The following is a 21,910-nucleotide window of genomic DNA, read 5'->3' on the forward strand; positions in this document are numbered from 1 at the left end:
ACTCCACATACGCGTACTGTGGGTTCGCGTGGAGCAGCTGGACCCTCTCGACCAACGAGTCCGACTTGTGCACCTGCACGTGTTTCCGGAGCAGGATGGGGCCCGGGGGTAGCCAGCCAGGTCGGGAGCGGGGTCCCTGAGGAAGACCTCCTGGGAAAAACAAGAAGGCGTTCGTGAGGCGTTTGGTTAGTGGATGTACAGAGGAGTGACCGGATAGAATGGAGGGCATCTGGGAGGACCTCTTGCCAGTGGGAGACTGGGAGATATCTGGACCGTAGGGCCAGCAGGACGGTCTTCCAGACCGTACCGTTCTCCCTCTCGACCTGTCCGTTACCCCTGGGGTTGTAACTGGTCGTCCTGCTGGAGGCGATGCCCCTGCTGAGCAGGAATTGACGCAGCTCGTCGCTCATAAAGGAGGACCCCCGATCACTATGAATGTATGCGGGAAACCCGAACAGGGAGAAGATGGTGTGCAGGGCTTTGGTAATGGTGGTTGTGGTCATGTCGGGGCAGGCGATGGCGAACGGGAAACGGGAGTACTCGTCAATCATGTTGAGGAAGTACGTGTTGCGGTTGGTTGAGAGGAGGGGAACTTTGAAGTCCATGCTGAGACGTTCAAATCGGCGGGAAACCTTTATCAGATGCGCTTGTTCGGGGCGGTAGAATTGCGGTTTGCACTCCGTGCAGATGTGGCAGGCCCTAGTTACTGTCCTGACCTCCTCGATGGAGTAGGGCAGGTTGCGGGTCTTTATAAAGTGGAAGAAGCGGGTGACCCCCGGGTGGCAGAGGTCCGCATGGAGGGTTCGAAGGCGGTCCACTTGTGCGTTTGCACAGGTGCCGCGGGACAGGGCATCGGGAGGCTCGTTTAGCTTCTCAGGACGATACAAGATGTCGTAGTTGTAGGTGGACAGTTCGATCCTCCACTGCAAGATCTTGTCATTCTTTATTTTGCCCCTCTGTGCGTTGTCGAACATGAAGGCCACTGACTGTTGGTCTGTGAGGAGGGTGAACCTCCTGCCGGCCAGATAGTGCCTCCAATGTCGCACAGCTTCTACTGTGGCTTCCTTCTCGACCGAAGAATGGCGGATTTCGGAAGCGTGGAGGGTACGGGAGAAGAAGGCCACGGGTCTGCCCGCTTGGTTGAGGGTGGCCGCCAGAGCTACATCGGACGCATCGCTCTCGACCTGGAAAGGGAGGGACTCGTCGATAGCTCACATCGTGGCCTTTACGGTATCTTTGATGCCTCCATCGACAGGGGGAATGTGGCTGATTGGATGAGAGGGCGGGCTTTGTCTGCGTAATTGGGGACCCACTGGGCATAATATGAAAAGAAGCCCAAACAGCGCTTGAGGGCTTTGGGGGAGTGGGGAAGGGGGAGCTCCATCAGGGGGCGCATGCGTTCCGGGTCGGGGCCTATCACTCCGTTACACATTACGTAGCCGAGGATGGCTAGACGGTCGGTTCTAAACACGCATTTGTCCTTGTTGTAGGTCAGGTTCAGGAGTTTTGCGGTTTGGAGGAATTTTCGGAGGTTGGTGTCGTGGTCCTGCTGGTCGTGGCTGCAGATGGTGACGTTATCGAGATACGGGAAGGTGGCCCGTAAACTGTATTGGTCGACCATTCGGTCCATCTCTCGTTGGAAGACCGTGACCCCGTTTGTGACACCGAAGGGAACCCTTAAAAAGTGGTAGAGCCGCCCATCCGTTTCGAATGCAGTGTACTTTTGGTCACTCACGCGGATGGGAGCTGAAGGTAGACGGACTTGAGGTCCACCGTAGAGAAGACCTTGTACTGCGCGATCCTGTTGACCAGGTCGGAGATACGTGGGAGAGGGTACGCGTCCAACTGCGTAAACCTGTTGATGGTCTGACTGTAGTCTATGACCATCCTATTCTTCTCCCCGGTCTTTACCACCAGCACTTGTGCTCGCCAAGGGCTGTTGCTAGCCTCGGTAACCCCTTCCTTTAGAAGCTGCTGGACCTCGCACCTGATGAAGGTCTGGTCCTGGGCACTGTACCGTCTGCTCCTGGTGGCGACGGGTTTGCAATCCGGGCTGAGGTTTGCAAACAAGCATGGGGGATCGACCTTGAGGACGTGAGGCTGCAGACAGTGAGGGGGGGCATTGGGCCGCCGAATTTGAATGTTAAGCTCTGAGGTTACACTGGAAGTCTAACCCCAGGAGTGCTGCCGCGCAGAGGTGAGGGAGGACGAATAGCTTGTAGTTTTTAAACTCCCTCCCCGGACCGTGAGGTCCGCTATGCAGAACCCCATGATCTGTACCGAGTGAGAACCGGAGGCCAGAGCGATTTTTTGTTTAACCGGGTAGATAGGGAGAACGCAGCGTCTTACCGTGGTGGGGTGGACAAAACTCTCTGTGCTCCCGGAGTCCAGAAGGCAGCTTGTCTCGTGGCCGTTGAGCAGAATCTTTGTGGTCGCTGTGTAGAGGGTACGAGGCCGTGACTGGTCCAATGTGACTGAGGCGAGTCGTGGCAGATATTCAGAGTCGTCATCAGGCAGGGAGTAGTCACCCACGGGGTCCTCGGTGCCGATCCAAGATGGCGGCGCCCGTCGGCCGCACATGGTGGGGGTGGACAAAATGGCGGCGCCCGTTCCCCTCACGTGGCGTCGGGGGTCCAAAATGGCGGCACCCGTTCCCCGCACGTGGCGTCGGGGGTCCAACCTGGTGGCGCCCGGGGTTTGCACGTGGCGGTGGGGGGTGGGGGCAGCGAGGTCCGCGGGCCGCACGGGGCCCCTGAGGAGAGCGGGGCGGAGGACCCGCGGTCGCTGCTTGGGACCTCAGCAACCGATGTAGATTGGCAAACGGCCACAAAGTGGCCCTTCTTACCGCAGCCCTTGCAGGTTGCGGAACGGGCCGGGCAGCGCTGACGGGGGTGCTTTGCCTGGCCGCAGAAATAGCAGCGGGGCCCCGCGGGTTTGGCCTGGGGGGGTCCGGGTCCGTGGGGGTGAGAGAGGTCGCGTTCCACGCTGCCCAGGGGGCCGCCACGCGGTCGAGGGCGGACGCGCGAGCTTTACGATTCGCAACGTCTAGGGAGGAGACGAGCCTCCGTGAGGCTTAAAGTTTCTCTCTCTTTGGCGTATCTGCGAGTACTGCATACCTGCAACAAAGGCGTCTTGGATCAGAAGGTCGGTATGCTCAGCAGCAGACACCTGTGGGCAGCCGCAGTTCCTCCCCAGCACGAGGAGGGCACGGTAAAATTCGTCCAGGGACTCACCAGGTATCTGCTGCCTTGTGGCTAGTAAGTGCCGAGCGTAGACTTGGTTCACCGGCCGTATGAAATGTCCTTTAAGTAAGTCTATAGCCGCGTCGTCGTCAGTCGTGTCCTCTATGAGTGTGTACATGGCGGTGCCGACGCACGAGTGGAGGATGTGCAATTTCTGTTCACTCGTCGGGACGTTTTCCGCTGTGCTCAGGTAACTATTGAAGCAAGCCCGCCAATGCTTAAATGTGCCTATTGCATTTGCTGCATGAGGGCTGAGTCGAAGACACTCTGGCTTGATGCGAAGCTCCATCCTTTAAAATCTTGCTAATTTAATTGATGCACAATCAATGGACACGAAACGTAGGTGAAGTCCGAACGAAAGGCTTTAATTAGCAAGAAGTGAACCCGGCAGCAGACGTACAGGAAAATGGCTGGCTGCCGGGGAACACGGGTTCTTATACCCCGCATCGTAGGCGGAGCTACCTTCCTCTTAGCCAATCGGGCTAAGAGGCACACGATACCTGGGCCAATGGGCAGCGAGTCCTCTGCACCAATGGCAGCTCACACTCCAACGAACCGTAATACCCGTAGTCATACTACCACACAGTGGAAGCAGTGAGTTCCAATACTCACGGGGCAGTGGAAGCAGTGAGTTCCAGATATTCATGAGGCAGTGGAAGCAGTGAGTTCCAGATACTCACGGGGCAGTGGAAGCAGTGAGTTCCAGGGACTCACGGGGCAGTGGAAGCAGTGAGTTCCAGGGACTCACGGGGCAGTGGAAGCAGTGAGTTCCAGGGACTCACGGGGCAGTGGAAGCAGTGAGTTCCAGGGTCTCACGGGGCAGTGGAAGCAGTGAGTTCCAGGGTCTCACGGGGCAGTGGACGCAGTGAGTTCCAGGGTCTCACGAGGCAGTGGAAGCAGTGAGTTCCAGGGTCTCACGGGGCAGTGGAAGCAGTGAGTTCCAGATATTCACGAGGCAGTGGAAGCAGTGAGTTCCAGGGACTCACGGGGCAGTGGAAGCAGTGAGTTCCAGGGTCTCACGGGGCAGTGGAAGCAGTGAGTTCCAGGGTCTCACGGGGCAGTGGAAGCAGTGAGTTCCAGGGACTCACGGGGCAGTGGAAGCAGTGAGTTCCAGGGTCTCACGGGGCAGTGGAAGCAGTGAGTTCCAGGGACTCACGGGGCAGTGGAAGCAGTGAGTTCCAGGGTCTCACGAGGCAGTGGAAGCAGTGAGTTCCAGGGTCTCACGGGGCAGTGGAAGCAGTGAGTTCCAGGGTCTCACGGGGCAGTGGAAGCAGTGAGTTCCAGGGACTCACGAGGCAGTGGAAGCCGTGAGTTCCAGGGTCTCACGAGGCAGTGGAAGCAGTGAGTTCCAGGGTCTCACGGGGCAGTGGAAGCCGTGAGTTCCAGGGTCTCACAGGGCAGTGGAAGCAGTGAGTTCCAGGGACTCACGAGGCAGTGGAAGCAGTGAGTTCCAGGGACTCACGAGGCAGTGGAAGCAGTGAGTTCCAGATACTCACGAGGCAGTGGAAGCAGTGAGTTCCAGGGTCTCACGAGGCAGTGGAAGCAGTGAGTTCCAGGGACTCACGGGGCAGTGGAAGCAGTGAGTTCCAGGGTCTCACGAGGCAGTGGAAGCAGTGAGTTCCAGGGTCTCACGAGGCAGTGGAAGCCGTGAGTTCCAGGGTCTCACGAGGCAGTGGAAGCAGTTAGCTCCAGAGACTGGTGATCCTCCGTTAGGAAAACATTTTTCCTCATCTCCGTTTTGAATGGGCAGTCCCTATTTTTAAACAGTGGCCCCTAGTTCTAGATTCTCCAACAAGAGGAAGGATCCTCTCCACCCTGACAATACCTTTTCGGATCTTAATGGTTTTGGTCGCCTCTTGCTCTTCTAAACTCTACTGGATATCAACCTAACTTCTCTAACCTTTCCTTATATCACAACCCGCCCATTCCTGGTATTAGTCTAATAAACCTTCCCTGAACTGCTTCTAACGCATTTATATCTTTCCTTAAATATGGAGACCCATACTGTACGCATTCGGATGCAACATAGAATCATAGAATGTACAGTGCAGAAGGAGGCCGTTTGGCTAATCGAGTCTGTACCAGCACTTAGGAAAGAGAACCTCACCCAAGCTCACACCTCCACCCTATCCCTGAAACCCAGCAACCTACCTCACCTTTTTGACACTAAGGATAATTTATCATGGCCAATCCACCTAACCTGCACATCTTTGGACTGTGGGAGGAAACCGGAACACCAGGAGGAAACCCACGCACACCCGGGGAGAAGGTGCAGACTCCGCACAGACAGTGTCCCAAGCCAGGAATCAAACCTGGGACCCTGGAACAACTGTGCTAACCAGTGTGCTACCCTGCTGCCCAAAGAGTCTCACAGCTGGTTTGTTTCACTTTCTAACTGGATGCGTACGTAGGTTCTTTCACTTGTTTAAAACCAATTCAGAATGGTGTTGTGCTTGTGTTACATTGGTCACTTTCACGATAGCAACATTTATATTAGAGTGCGCTAATTTTAAAACGTGCTCCAAGAATAGTTTATTTAAGCGTATCTTCACACACACACCTTTTTCCCTTTTGGGAATAGTGATGGAATGGTTCCGAGCTGAGAATCAGCCCGTTGTACTGCGTTGTGAAAACGCTCCTTCAGTGATCAACAAGTCCTGAAGTTCGACTTGCTCCCAGAGCTTCTGGTCCAGAGGTGGGAACACTACCACTGCTCCACAAAACCTCCTGGAATAGTTTAGGTTGAGTAATAACACCAAATTCATTATAGAAGTTTGTTCTTGCAAACTGTTTAAAATTCTGCACCCACTGAAGTGATTTTCGCTGAATGTTCAGACGTAGAATCTTGACACACTGTAAAGACGAGAAGCTGACTAGCCTTGTAATGAAACAGGACATTTAATCAGCTCTTGGTAGAGGCAAAGACAATAACTGAAAACTCATGAGGCCTGCTGTTTCTTTGAGCTTTCTCTCCAGAACAAGGGAACAGGCTCTTATAGTCATGTATCTAATTACGTGTTTGTGCTCATCTTTTGTGCCTGATATCTCATGGGAGAGACGAATAAAAGCGTACGGTCATAAGGGAGAAAGTGAGAGAGACTTTTATGTAACATCAAGTATTTTTTAAAGTTTAAAATCTATTCAGTTAATAAAATACGTTGCTTTAAACAACGTCTCCAATTTGCTGGTAAGCAGTTCTATTACTAGTTTGAAAATAGTGCTAGATAGCTATTAAACTCTGAATGTAGCTTATTGTTTGTTTTAATGTTGAACAGATACAAATGCATCTCTTTCTGCTGAATTTTGTAATGTATTACGTGCATCTCAGATGACAGCTATTTGACCTTATTTCAAATTGCATAAAGAGCAACGTGTATCCTTGTATTAGCAACTTGAGGTAGAAGACACGTATAACTTGCACAGTGACCTTGCTGAATGCAGTTTCTTTACCAGCTCTGGTCTCATGACTGGAGCAATGAGATTTCTTTTGAGTGCTTCTTTAATGACTGGCAGGCAAGGCTGTGTGTGTGTGTGTGTGCGTGCGCCCTGGGGGGGGGGGGGGGGGGGGGGGGGGGGGGAGGGGGGGGAAGAGAGAGAGATTGTTTCATTTTGTGTACTTAAGATTGTCATGCAGTTTGAACTGTAACACTGACTTTGTCACAATGTCATCCCTTCAGTAATTGGCTTTGGTTGGTGTTCTGGAGCGTAGAAGGAGGACAAGTAATATTTAAACAACCACTCACTCAGAATGAAAAGAAAACATAGGCGCAATCTCCCAAAAAATTTCCAAGTGTAGTCTCTGGTAGGAAACAAGGTGCTATTTTCATTGGATGGTTGGGTGCGATCCAGATCACAGTCCACCTACACTTGAAAATTATTTTGGAGGCGGGCGAGTTTTACACTGGGATACTGAGAGGGGCAGGGCCGAAACACACCAGCAAGCTTGACTTTACAGAGATTGGGGCGCCCTTTCGAAGTGACAGTAAAGGCACTGTCGGGGCTTCAGTGCCCCACTACCATCCTCGCTGGCATCAACCGAACCTCCCTCCCACCAAGGATCGCTGACATCAGGGCCTTCCCAATGGATCTGTGTCTTGGGCCCCCACAGGCAATCAACACCCCGCTATGGGGTCGCTAAATGCCCCCCTTTCAGGCCTCGCCCCTAGGTAGTGCGAACCTGGCACTGCCCTGCCAGAGGGACTACAATGCCTTCACAAGCCCCCTGGTGTAATCATCATGTCTGGCATCCAGTGGTAGAGACCAGTAGTGATCCCCGCCAGCTCCATGTTGTGCCGGCAGGTGGGAGAATACCAGGAGCCTGGAGACCTGGCTTCAAACAGACCAGCATACTTGAATTAAGATTTTAAATATGCTAAGGGCATGAATCAGATTACGTCAGCTGCAGCAGGCCGGGAGCTTCGGGCACTGTTTGGCACCTGGCGCAGAACCTGTTTCCAGGCCTCTCTCGCTGTTCTCCTGACAGTGCGAAATTTGCATTGGGCACAACTCCGATTTAAACACACCTTGAAACGTTGTACCTCCATTCCCGATGGCATAATGTTTTAATCCTTTAAAAGTTTTTTTTTTAAACTAATAGTGGCAGCAGAAGCAGAAAGTAAACATTGTATAAGGACATGAATTTTATAAAGTGGACTTTCATCTGAATATAGAAACACCACGATGAAATAGAGAACTTGATACAACCTAGTGTAAAATGATGAGTATAGAGCAAAGAGAACATTATGAAAGAATTAAAGACTAATTAGCAATTAACACGGTGTCGCAGCTATTAACATGTCACCATGGCAACTTGGCACAATGTACCGTCCTATTGAATAGTGAAGTGACGTGACACACACTTTGAGAGATATGCCTGCTGTTGGTTGAGGGCGTACCATAGCTCATTGTTGAAATAAAAATTAAACATGCTGGAAACACTCAGCAGGTCAGGCAGCATCTGTGGAGAGGGAAGCAGAGTTAACTGGGTGCATTTAGTCAGGCTGGCTGGATAGGGGGGTGGGGGGGGGGGGAGGTGGGGGTCTCTGTTTAAAGTGCAGTATATAAGATCTGGATTAGCCACTGCCAGCTGCAAGTGGCAATGCCAGCTAAAACCAGACCCAACTGGCAATGATTTGAGTTGGCTCGTTACCTTCACATCGGGGAAGGAGAGAATCTCAGTTTTATAGAATCATCTGAAAATTGCCTTCTGTTTGACTTGCTACTTTATTTGTAAAATGTAACACCTCCTGTGCCATTCTCATTTTTTTGCAGAATTTCTAAAACTGTATTGGAACTCCTTGCCTTCCTCCGTCATTCTTTCCAGCTGCTATCTTGAGGCATCGAATGATTGCCTCTTTTACCATGTCATTTATAAATTGCTGATGCCCCTAATTCCCCACTTTAATTTGTTAAAGATAACCTGGGGTGCATTGTTAGATTAAAATCTTTTTAATTGGAAAACAGGTGCCTCCCAGACTCTTTGTGCAAAAGGTTGGTGTTGAACACCAATCTTCTAGGGCAGGAGCTTGCGGGAGATGAAGGGGTAGACAACGGAAATGTCATGCTTCTATTTTCTGTTATTATACCTTCATGATTGCACTGTCTCTTTTTGGGTCTAAAGTCAGAAACATTTTATTAGTGTAAATATTTTCTGCTGTGTTCAGCTAGAACTTCCTGTATAGCATGATTTGACAATAAGCTGTTAGCTTGCTATCTCTCTCCTATTTGGCTTCCATATCTTTTTCAATCCAGTGCCAAAAAATCTCAAAGTGGTATGATATAACTATACCTTCCTTCTTCCCTAACGCACAGAAATATGTAAAATCATTCAGTGTTAGCATTGTAGTTAGTCTCTTTGTGGGCTGAGTATTGAGTATCATGAACATACTACCTTTTAGTTTCTGAATTGGGGTCTCTCTGCCTAGGCTTCGTGTGATTCTGCTTTAACTCTTGCTCTCACTTATTCACTCAAATTCTCTCTTCCCCCTTACCCTTTGTCAAACCGCCAGTCACTTACCATTCACCTTAAAAAATCTCTTGCAGTTTACAGTGACTAATTCCCTTTTATACATCTCACACGTAATAGGTTTGTATTTTGCCTTGGGGCTCTCAAGTTTTCCTTTTCAAAGCTGTGACCAAACCATTCTTTAATGGTAACTGTAAGGAAATTTGTTCTGCATTTTATTGTCACATGTTGGTTGCAATATCATCTATCACAAATTTAATTTTTAAAATTCCTTTTTCGGATTTGGGCATAAGTTGGCAAAGGTAACATTTATTGCCCATCCCTAATTGTCCTTGCTTCATGTGACATATATCTGCGCTAAACTTGAGGATAATAAAGCAAAAGTAATAAAGTGTGAATCTAGGTTTGTTCCATTTGGGTGGCTCATTTCCTTTCACTTGTGGATTACCTAAAGATGTAATAAATGAAGTTCACATAATATGGGTTCTGTAGGAGCTCTTGTGGCCACGGACCCAGAAGCTCTAGGCTAGAGTCCTGTCCTGGAACTTGATGGCCAAGAAAGTGCAATTATAATGCAGCCAAACAGCTCAAGTATTAGAACATAGAACATAGAACAGTACAGCACAGAACAGGCCGTTCGGCCTTCGATGTTGTGCCGAGCAATGACCACCCTACTCAAACCCACATATCGACCCTATACCCGTAACCCAACAACCCTCCCCCCCCTTAACCTTTAGGACACTACGGGCAATTTAGCATGGCCAATCCACCTAACCCGCACCCGGGCAGCAGGGTAGCATGGTGGTTAGCATCAATGCTTCACAGCTCCAGGGTCCCAGGTTCGATTCCCGGCTGGGTCACTGTCTGTGTGGAGTCTGCACGTCCTCCCCCTGTGTGCGTGGGTTTCCTCCGGGTGCTCCGGTTTCCTCCCACAGTCCAAAGATGTGCCGGTTAGGTGGATTGGCCATGCTAAATTGCCCGTAGTGACCTAATAAAAGTAAGGTTAAGGGGGGGGGGGTTGTTGGGTTACGGGTATAGGGTGGATACGTGGGTTTGAGTAGGGTGATCATGGCTCGGCACAACATTGAGGGCCGAAGGGCCTGTTCTGTGCTGTACTGTTCTATGTTCTATGTTCTATCTTTGGACTGTGGGAGGAAACCGGAGCACCCGGAGGAAACCCACGCACACACGGGGAGGACGTGCAGACTCTGCACAGACAGTGACCCAGCCGGGAATCGAACCTGGGACCCTGGAGCTGTGAAGCATTTATGCTAACCACCATGCTACCGTGCTGCCCTTAGTAACTGGAGTAATTATAACTTTTTCCGCATGTAAGTATTGGCCAGTAAGTCCTTCCAACACACACCAATGGCAGATGGTGAGAGCTAGTCAACCATGTGATGGAATGTAAATTGGAGGGGAGGCAGTGACACTAAACCAAGACCGTCCAATGGGACTCCCTAACTGTACTGTCGCTCGACGAGTAATCCAGAGACTCCGAGCCTTTCTCTGGGGACCTGGATTCGAATCCCATCATGGCAGATGGTGAAATTTGAATTCAATTCTTTTCTAAAATTGGAATTATAAGTCTGAAGGTGACCATGAAACCATTGTCGATTGCCGTAAAAAGAAAACCCATCTGGTTGACTAATGTTCTTTAGGGAAGGAAATCTGTCATCCATACCTGGTCTAGCCTGCATGTGATTCCAGATTCACAACAATATGATTGACTCTTAAATACCCTCAGGGATGGGTAATAAATGCTGGTCCTGCCAGCAATACCTACATCCCATAGACGAAAAAAAAAGCTGTATTTCCAGATTACAAATGTGCGTGTAAAAATGTAGATTGCCATAGCAAACCGGCTCCTCTCAACTGTAACATCACCACGACCAACATGGGATCAAAACTGGAGTAATTATAACTTTTTCCGCATGTAAGGCAGTGTGACACTAAACCAAACCAACATGTTACCATACCAACAAGACCGTCCAATGGGACTCCCTAACTGTAGCGTTCTCTAGAGTGGCCGATAAATCCAACCTGGAAACCTTCCAGGACAACATCCACCCTCACGTTACAAAGTAAATCGTGTAAAGAAAATCAGGTGGCCAATTTAAGTACCTCTAACGTTCTGGTTCAAAGTCGGAGCAGGCTTCCAGATGAGGCAGAGCCACCACTGGATCTTTGTTATGGAATTGAAAAAGTCTCCATTTCGTGGCTCCTTACTGTCACATGGTGTGATACATAGCTTGCATGTTTAATGATTAACCCTGTTATAACTTCCTCTTCCAGTAATCCACAAAAACAGCCAGTCATAAAAATTAATTGGTATGATATATCAGAGCAGCTGCATTGGTATACTGCTCTATTTGCTTCCCAAGTTTAGAGATTCCAAATTTCTTTTTCATCAACACATTTATGGAGTTGTGTGGCTGTAGTTCCTGCTTAGTGCTGTTGAGAGTTGATCTGCACTTTATAAAAGTACTTCAATCAATGTTACAACAAACCTTTTGCACATGCAAGTTTGCTTTGGCTCAGAATAGTTCACTATGAGGACCTGTTCAGCAGATTACAGGTTTGAAAAAAATTAATTTTGGCAAGCATTTTAGGGCGGCACAGTAGCATAGTGGTTAGCACTGTTGCTTCACAGCACCAGGGACCCGGGTTCGAATCCCGGTTTGGGTCACTGTCTGTCCGGAGTCTGCACGTTTGCCCCTTGTCTGTGTGGGTTTCCTCTGGGTGCTCCGGTTTCCTCCCACATGTACCGAAAGACGTGCTTGTTAGATAAATTGAACATTCTGAATTCTCCCTCAAGTGTACCCGAACAGGCGCCATACTGTGTCGACTAGGGGATTTTCACAGTAACTTCATTGCAGTGTTAATGTAAGCCTACTTGTGAAACTGATAAAAGATTATTATTAGATAATTGTTTTTTCCTGACAGATTTCATTTTGTTCTGCATTCCTTCAGTGTCATCACAATTTATGTTTGGTTGCACCGTTGACATGCATTATGTTGGTGGTATACAATGAGAAGCGTGTAGATAGTAGCTGTGACTGACCTTAATTGAGTGTTGAGATATGGATGCCTTTGGAGACTGTATCCAGGCAGTGCCATTGACACCAATGCCTACAGCTGATCTTGTTCACTGTATCGATGCCTGATGGGTTTTGAATGTATCAGTAGGGCATTAATAGCTGACCTGTCAGTGCACTCTTGATCTTCTGCATACACCTATTGACTGTGATGTACTATACCTCAGGGGGTATATAACATTTTCAGACTAGTCTACCTTCCGTTGAACCTCAATGTCCCTTGTTCATTCTTCTCTAAAAAGCCAATCTACCTGATGCCTTATGGTGGTTGATTTAGTGCCAGATAATCAGTGTTTGTGCATGAGGGTCATCATATCAGATCAGTCATGATCCCATTGAATGGCGAAGCAGACTCCACGTGCTGAATGACCTGCTTCTGCTCCTACGTCTTATGGTCTTTGTGCCACAAGCTGAACAGAATGAAATAAAGTAATTGATCTGAAGTCTCCACAATGCAAGATTCCACAGAACAAATGCTCCTCACTTTTAGATTATGAAACCTTTCCACTTTTTTTTTTAATGAACGTTTGAAAAGACGAAGAGCTGAAATTGTTGAGTTCATCAACGGCGACTGTATCTACTAGATTACAGGACTTCCCAACCGGCAGGATCCGCAAGAAAGGGGGGGGGGGGGGGAGGAGGCTTCATAAGCAAAACGATTAGATGCCATAACGTTTGGGCTACCCTCTTCAAACTCTTGTAATAATTCCTGGGAGTGATGAGAAAAAAAGCTATATTAAATTTTCAATAGAATTGTTTAGAGTTTCTTCTCTGACTATAGTTCAAGGAAGATCCAGGAAGCTTGCACCATATGTACCCATAATAGACAATTAGGTGTGGTGGTAATGTCCGAATGGATACTGCACAGATAACCAGCCAAAACCACACTGCCAGTCTCATAAGATTGCTGATCAGCTTCTCAGTGTTTGTCCAGTCAGCAGCAGGCTAATGTAATATGAACATTGCACAGATATTTATATGGAGCTACATATAAGGGGCTGGTTTAACACAGTGGGCTAAACAGCTGGCTTGTAAAGCAGACCAAGACCAGGCAGCGCGGGTTCAATTCCCATAACAGCCTCCCCGAATAGGCACGGAATGTGGCGACTAGGGGCTTTTCACAGTAACTTCATTTGAAGGCCTACTTGTGACAATAAGCGATTTTCATTTCATTTCACATATTTCTTATAGTGCTGAAATGTAGGAGTTTTTATGTTCCGGTGTTCTTTAGAGCTGTTGGAGAAAGTAATGTGCATGGAGAAGGAGGCAGAGATTAATATTTAGATTCCTCTGATGTCAAGGATGTCACTGCTTTTAGATTTTTTCTGTGGTTGGCTCGATGTCTGGTGCGCTTAGAAGTCATCACAGATCTCAGCATGTTTTGAGTCTCCTATTCTGTTGCTGAGAGAACTAGGGCTAAATTTAATAGGCCCTCACTGGCGGGTGGGAGGGGGGGGCTCAAAAATTTAGGAGGCCTTGCCGCTGCCTACCTGCACAGCAGCACCAGACCTATCTGAAATTTTATGGGAGGCAGGTGAGTGAAGCCTAGGCCCACCTGTCCTGACCTCAGTTGAAACTTTAAGAGGCCAATTATTGAGCCTCTGCTTCCTATGGGTCTCAAATTTTGAGGCAGATTCTTGCTCAAGGCAATTCCCCAAATGTCTTCACCTGCCGCACATCCCCTCATAACCCCGCCCCATTTTAGTTCCCCCCCCCCCCCCCCCCCCCCCCCCCCCACACCCCATGACCTTTCCAACACTAGCCCCAGCCCCTTTGTCACCACCCTGGGGCCTCCCCACTTAGATCATAAGAACTAGGAGCAGGAGTAGGCCATATGGCCCCTCGAGCCTGCTCCACCATTCAATGAGATCATGGCTGATCTTTTGTGGACTCAGCTCCACTTTCCGGCCCGAACACCATAACCCTTAATCTCTTTATTCTTCAAAAAACTATCTATCTTTATCTTAAAAACATTTAATGAAGGAGCCTCTACTGCTTCACTGGGCAAGGAATTCCATAGATTGAAACCCTTTGGGTGAAGAAGTTCCTCCTAAGCTCAGTCCTAAATCTACTTTCCCTCACTTTGAGGCTATGCCCCCTAGTTCTGCTTTCACCCGTCAGTGGAAACAACCTGCCCGCATCTATCCTATCTATTCCCTTCATAATTTTATATGTTTCTATAAGATCCCCCGTCTTCCTTCTAAATTCCAACGAGTACAGTCCCAGTCTACTCAACCTCTCCTCGTAATCCAACCCCTTCAGATCTGGGATTAACCTAGTGAATCTCCTCTGCACACCCTCCAGCACCAGTACGTCCTTTCTCAGGTAAGGAGACCAAAACTGAACACAATACTCCAGGTGTGGCCCCACTAACACCTTATACAATTTCAGCATAACCTCCCTAGTCTTAAACTCCATCCCTCTAGCAATGAAGGACAAAATTCCATTTGCCTTCTTAATCACCTTTTGCACCTGTAAACCAACTTTATGTGACTCATGCACGAGTACACCCAGGTCTCTGCACAGCAGCATGTTTTAATATTTTATCATTTAAATAATAATCCCTTTTGCTGTTATTCCTAACAAAATGGATAACCTCACATTTGTCAACATTGTATTCCATCTGCCAGACCCTAGCCCATCCACTTAACCAATCCAAATCCCTCTGCAGACTTCCGGTATCCTCTGCACTTTTTGCTTTACCACTCATCTTAGTGTCATCTGCAAACTTGGACACATTGCCCTTGGTCCCCAACTCCAAATCATCTATGTAAATTGTGAACAATTGTGGGCCCAACACTGACCCTGAGGGAAACCACTAGCTACTAATTGCCAACCAACTTGTCCAATGATCTCCCAATATGAGTTGCTCATAGTTACCTTTGTCCTGGGCTCCCAGTACTTACACTCATGAGACGAGGCATACTGCAAGCAGGAGCTGCCACGCCCAGTAATATAGACAGCTTGGACTAGAGAGCTGCTGGCCAATCATTCTGAGGTTCCTGAGTGAGTAGCGACCTTCCCATCTCCAGCCAATTAAAGCTTCACTAAGTGTTTAGTGGCTTTGGGACAGCTGACGCCCGCCAAATGTTTTGGCGGCAGGGCAGGAAACCCCACCATCTGAAAACTCCTGCTCCATTCTTGCCTCTAGACCTTCTGTTAACTCAATCTGGAGGAGACATGCTCCAAGCATTTGGATGCATCCAACTTTCTTAAATCCAGGCAGCTTGGATGGAGGTTAGGAGAACAAAGGGTTAGGAACCTCCAAGTGTGCACATGGACTCTGCATAGATAACCACAAAGTCAATCAGAGTGGATCATGATAAGTCTCTCGTTGCTTGTGCAGACACTAGCAGCCTACCTGCTGCATTATGTGGTGGGAGTGAGTGAGTCCCAGCCCATAGTGATAGATTTACCTCTCCAGGTCCCATCAATTGGCCAGACTGGCTGACTGATCACCAACAGTATTGCCAGATATCCGCCTTCAGCCTGTCGAAGGACTTACATGGAACAGCTTGTACAATTCCACCTGGATTTATTTTCCAGACATCCCAGTCTAATGCTGCACTGTCAGGTTTTCTCACAACCTGCTAATTATTCCAAGTTCTCTCCAGAAACTTTGTGGCTGATCCAGCTCCAGAGTACGAGGCGACCATATTGTATAGACCAGACACCTCCTTCACAGCAACGCCTTTCCCTTTTTTGCACAACCTACCATGCAGCCTGATTTCAAGATAGGCTGAAGGAATCCATTCCATTTTATGCTTGGGAGTTGATCAGTGATTGAGAACTGTTTGTACTTCCTGTGTATGTGACCTGCATTAAGGTTTCCCCAGTTCTGGAAAAGGCAAGGAAACTGAATTGGAAAGCTGTGGGAATCCCTTCCCATATGACTCCAGATGATTGTAGGATGCCCTGAAGAGGATCATTCTCTGTGGTCTGAAAACTGTGTATGACCCAGACTCAGACCAAAGAGAAGGCTTTAGGAAAGGGAGTGAAATTTTGTCAAATAAATTGAAAAACAATCATTTTTCGGGGATCAGAACCAGATTTATTTTTAGGCTTTAATGAGCAAGTCATCTAATCTTCAGGATCTTGGAGGATTCGCTTGAAATGTAAAACCCATCCTGAAGAATAGGCCAATAGTGACCTTCTATTACAACTAAAGAAAAAAAGCTAGTTTATTTTCTTATTAATGAAATGAATTACTTAGTGGTCATTATTGTACCTCCAAATAGGAATCAGCTTGTTTTTTGGATTGTAAGTGCACACAGTATAAGCTGCCAGTTCTATAGTGCTCATTACAAACACATTTTCAGGAATACTTTTACAGGATAGTGAATTGTGTGGTGGACAGGAAGATTTTGAAAAATAAAAGCTATCAAATAAATCACTGACTGTATGGTTGACTTTTGTATTAGACAGAGCTCATGCGTGCTGAGGAAATTGAAGCATTTCTATCCTGTTCACTGTTTGGATTCCCACTGAAGTCCCTGGCCTTGAGATTGGGTCAGATTGAGCTCTGGTTACCCCCACTCTCCCCCATTTGTCATTGCTGCGTACGGTGGATCTGTGCTGTCTCTGGTAGCAAACACTACAGTGACTGTGTAGGAGTTAGATGAGGAAATTCAGCTCAAATTTCTTCTCAAAAGCAGCCTTCATCCAGTTCTTATAGCTTCAAACTATCTGAATGTTGCTGATGCCAGTATTTCAATCTGGCTGACAGTTGTTTTTTTTTCTCTTTCAGGCTGCTAGCATCAGCAAAGCTATTAACAGCCAGGAGGTACCCGTCAAAGAAAAACATGCACGCAGTATCCTTTCCATTGTAAAAGAAAAAGTTCCTTTCTGGATTCCAATCAATAGCTGAAGGTGAAGTTCATTTTATCACTTTACTAGGCAAAGTTTCAATTGACTTACCATGGTCACCTTGCTCATTGGTCAGCCTCTGGGGTCATCAAATGTGGAATATGCCAGCTTGAGAATTGAAACTTTTTTTCCCCTTTGGCTAAATGTCAGCATGTCAGGTATAGGTAGGAGATGAGGAGTGAATCTCCCTCCCATTGTGCATCAGCAATATGCCTGGTGCCTCTCTCCACTGCACCAATGTGATATTTCCATTTCCCATACCAGACATCTCCTATTAGCATTCTGATTAGTGCCAATAATGATGTACTGTGGACCACTAGCCATTAGTCACTGGGCGGGAACTGCCATAAAGCTGGCAAGGGAGCGAGTCTTTCATCTTATCTTTCTAACTTGGGTTTGAACACAGTTCCTTGAAGTGACAGGGAATGTTCAATAAACTGTATCTTGTACTCCCAATTTGTGACCAAACTTGCATGGGGATTTGTCTTTAGATACCAAAGTACTCTGTCTCTATTTTTCTACTTGCTCACATATGATTGCTTTGATATAAATTTGCATGTTTTATCTGTAATTCTGTATTCACTTGTAACTGTGCACATAATGTCATGCATGTGAAGCTGGGGAGGGATTGCAAAGGAAAGGAAAATTATCAAGGAATGATTAGATTGTATGGCTCCTAAATGCTTCCTCAACAGTACTTGCAAGATATATTTTTATTAAAGTATTTGAAAATTTTTATAAAAGTAACATAGACAATGACATCAACATGGTATAATAAACATTTCCCCCCCATCTCAATCTTCACACACCCCAACCATACAACAACAATCTGGCCCTCCCCACGCCCCCCTTGGAATACTGCATCTGCTGACATTTTAATTTCCCCCGAGAATGTCGACAAACGGCTGCCACCTCCGGGTGAACCCGACCATTGACTCTCTCAAGACAAACTTTATTTTCTCGAGCCTGAGAAACCCAGCCATTTACTAACCCAGGTCTCACTCGGGGACTTCGAGTCCCTCCACATTAACAAGATCCGTCTCTGAGTGTCTTCTGACACTCCAAAGATCGCTACCTCCGGACCCGGCACCACCGGTGTTTTGTCTTAGCAAAACCCAGCGAAAACCCCCCAAGCTTCAGACATTCCCAAAACATGTGGACATGATTTGCTGAGCTTCTCGTGCCCCTCGCACACCTATCTTCTACCCCGAAAAACCTGCTCATCCTAGCCGCTGTTATGTGCTCCCGGTGGACTACCTTTAAATTGTATCAGGCTGAGCCTGGCACATGATGAGGAGGTATTAACCCTGCTTAGAGCATCCGCCCATAGACCCGCCTCTACCTCTCCACCTAGATTGTCTTCCCACTTGCCATTAAGCGCCTCTACCGGAGTTTCCTCCACCTCCAAAGGCTCCTGGTAAATATCCGATACCTTCCCCTCTCCCACCCAGGTACTGGAGACTACCCTATCCTGTATCCCTCGTGGCAGCAGCAGCGCAAAGGCCTGCACCTGTTTTCTCAGGAAGTCTCGCACCTGCAAATACCTAAACCCGTCCCCTGCTGGCAATTCAAATTTATCCTCCAAGGCTTTCAAGCTGGGAAAGCTCCCATCTATAAATAGATCCTCCATTCTTCTAATTCCTGACCTTTGTCAACTCTGGAACCCACATTCTAGCCTACCTGGTCCAAACCTATTATTATAAATCGGGGTCCAAACCGATGCTCCCTCCACTTTCTTATATCTCCTCCATTGTCCCCAGATTCTCAGAGCCTCCACCATTACCGGACTTGTGGAGTATCGGGCTGGCGAGAATGGAAGAGGTGCCATTATCAGTGCTCCCAAACTGGTGTCTTTACATGACGTTGCCTCCATCCGCTCCCATGCCGACCCCTCCCCCACTACCCACTTCCTAATCATGGCTATATTAGCCGCCCAGTAGTAATTGCAGAAGTTTGGCAGCGCCAAGCCACCCTCCCCCTGACTGTACTCCAGCAACACTTTCTTCACTCGCGGGGTTTTACCCGCCCACACAAAGCCCGAAATAACCTTATTCACCCGCTTGATGAAGGTCTTTGTGATGAAGATGGGGAGGCACTGAAAGACAAACAGAAATCTGGGGAGGACCGTCATTTTCATGGTCTGTACCATCCCCGCCAGTGATAGCGGGAGCATGTCCCTTCTCTTAAAGTCCCCTTCCATTTTTTCTACCAACCGGGATAGATTAACTTGTGCAGTGCCTCCCATTCCCAGGCCACCTGGATTCCCAGATATCGAAAGCTCTTCCCTACCATTCTAAGCGGCAGCTCTCCCAGTCTCTTCTCATGTCCTCTTGCCTGGATCGCGAACATCTCGCTTTTCCCCATGTTCAATTTATACCCCAAAAAATTACTAAATTCTCCCAAGATTCACATTTCTTCCCCCATCCCCTCCAATGGGTCTGAAATATTCAAGAGTAGGTCATCTGCGTAAAACGAGACCCGGTGCTCCAACCCCCCCCCCCCCCCCCACCCCCACCCCCACCCCCACCCCCTAACCCTTTCCAGTTCCTAGAGGCTCTTTATTCCCATCATTGGGAACTTGTAATATGGACAAATGCATATTGATTTTAAATAGTTGAGATGTCTCATTTTGTTTTGCTACTGTATCAAAGTTTCTTGACTTCTTTGAATGAATTATATTGGGAACACACCACGAGAAAGGGGCTTTTACCTTCTGGTCCTACGCCATTGGCCTTCCATTATCCAGCAGCTCCATCATGAGCTGGAAGTTCTGTCATGTCCTACACAAAGTCCTCCGAGATGGACATCCAAATGTAAGTCACCTTTTGTCTAATTCTAAAAGTTCTTTTGTAAAGGATCAGTCAAAATTGGATTTATGTTGGATTATTCATTTTTACTTTTTAATATTTTGACACAGTTTTGTTGTGTACATTAAACGTACTATTGATAAATGGAGCAAGTTTTGTTTTCAATTTACTGATCTTGTGAGTGTAATTTTAAGACCTAATATGCAATTAGGATTACATAAAACAATGATATGGTGGATGGGATTCTCTATCCTCGTCCTGCCTTAAAGTGAAGTGGACGCAGATGTTGACCAGTTATCATTGCAGGGGAATGTATGCTGGCTGGCATATTACTGGATGGGGGTGTTTTTTATAGACCAGATGGTCAAGTTTGCAGTGTTGTTATAGTCCTTCGGAATCTGCCCTAAACTGGCCAGCCAAGCATGTTTTTAAAAAAGGCATTGGTGATCAAAGGAGGTTTGAAAGTCCATCTTGCGGTGACATTAAAACTAATGGTGTGTTCATACTTCACAAGTTTAGCATTTAGTACAAAACTAAAGGGACTTCGAAAGATTGCAGAGGGATCATTTTCCTCTCTGGGATACTCTCCTTGATTTATTCTGGTTCAAGGTTGAACCCTGACCTCTGTTCATAGAATCCCTATAGAGCAGAAGGAGCCATGCGGCCCATCGAGTCTGCACCAATCCTCCGAAAGAGCACCCCACCCAGGCCCAATCCCCCGCCCTGTCCCCGTACCCCACCTAGGGGCAATATTAGCTTAGCCAATCCACCTAACCTGCACATCTTTGGACTGTGGAAGGAAGCCGGAGCACCCAGAGGAAACCCATGCAGACACCGGAAGAACGTACAAACTCCACACAGATGGTTACCGGAGATCGGAATCGAAACCAGGTCTCTTGCACTGTGAGACAGCAATGCTAACTAGCCACTGTGCCTCCCGCAATGTGCCATCGTGCCGTCTGTATTGTTCTTAGGAAAGGTCACCTCCTGGCTTCCATCAGAGGCCAGAGATTTCCCCTCATTCTAGTGTGCTGGCAACAGCAGAAGAACCATGCCACATGAGGCTTCTCATGTTCATTTGCTGTAACGTTGCCATGAGGTTGACAAAGTTGTGGGAATTGGAGTCAAGGATTGTTTGCACCAATTCTCTGGAGCATCTGCTGAAGCTACGCCATGTGGGCAGGAAAACCCCCCCTCTTAGCTGCGCCTGTTCTGTTGCAGCAGCATTACTGTGCAGTTAGGCTGGTTTTCAACAACTCTACAGCATGAATTACTTTGAGAGAAGGTTTGTTTGTCTGCCAGCAGTATGTAGAAGAGGATGGATTCTTGGGGAGGCATTTCACAGGGTGCGTTTGGATTGATAGTGGGCTGTTGGTGGTATTTCCATTACTGTTGGTCCATATGCCTCATTCTTAACATGGAAGCAGCTGAAAACAATCAAACAAGGACTAATGTATGGTTTGTAAATGTCAACGGGAAAGGTTAACATAATGCTCAGAGGTTGAAGCTTCTTTTTGAAATTCCTTTCTTGGAGCTCCACTGCTATAATAAAAACAATCTATATTGCTACAAAAAGGAGATTATTGGATTATTTTATTTTAAGATTGTATCTTTAATTTAGGATAAAATGAAGGGGTTCATTTGACCTGTTCTGAGGTCTGTCTGATAATGCCTGGGCAGCATGGCTGTTAGCACCAAAGGGAGTCCCAAGTTGTTTGCTGGAAATAAGGTATAAGGTTTTCACACTTGGAGACATTGGCAGCACCATCTGTGTTTACAGCCATTAGACTGCTAGCCTGTCAAGTCCCAGGAAGGTGCTGAGAATGTTAAATTGCAAACAGTTATGATTTAAACTGTCCATTTACTTCTAAGATAGAAATGTATTGGGGGTCTCAAAGATAGATAATCACCATTTCTACCTGGATACAAAGC

General features: G+C 47.5%; 1 protein-coding gene across 1 annotated transcript in view; it reads left to right on the plus strand.

Moving 5' to 3' along the window:
* Window positions 1-21,910, plus strand: part of LOC119962198 (huntingtin-interacting protein 1-related protein-like) — a 188,486-nt gene that overhangs the window by 40,269 nt on the left and 126,307 nt on the right. The window contains exons 2-3 of the mRNA XM_038790161.1: window positions 17,053-17,116; window positions 19,842-19,984. Of these exons, the coding sequence (XP_038646089.1) occupies window positions 17,053-17,116; window positions 19,842-19,984 (207 nt within the window). The remainder of the gene's footprint in view (window positions 1-17,052; window positions 17,117-19,841; window positions 19,985-21,910) is intronic.

This window comes from Scyliorhinus canicula, chromosome 1, assembly GCF_902713615.1.
Source record: "Scyliorhinus canicula chromosome 1, sScyCan1.1, whole genome shotgun sequence".
NCBI lineage: Eukaryota > Metazoa > Chordata > Chondrichthyes > Carcharhiniformes > Scyliorhinidae > Scyliorhinus > Scyliorhinus canicula.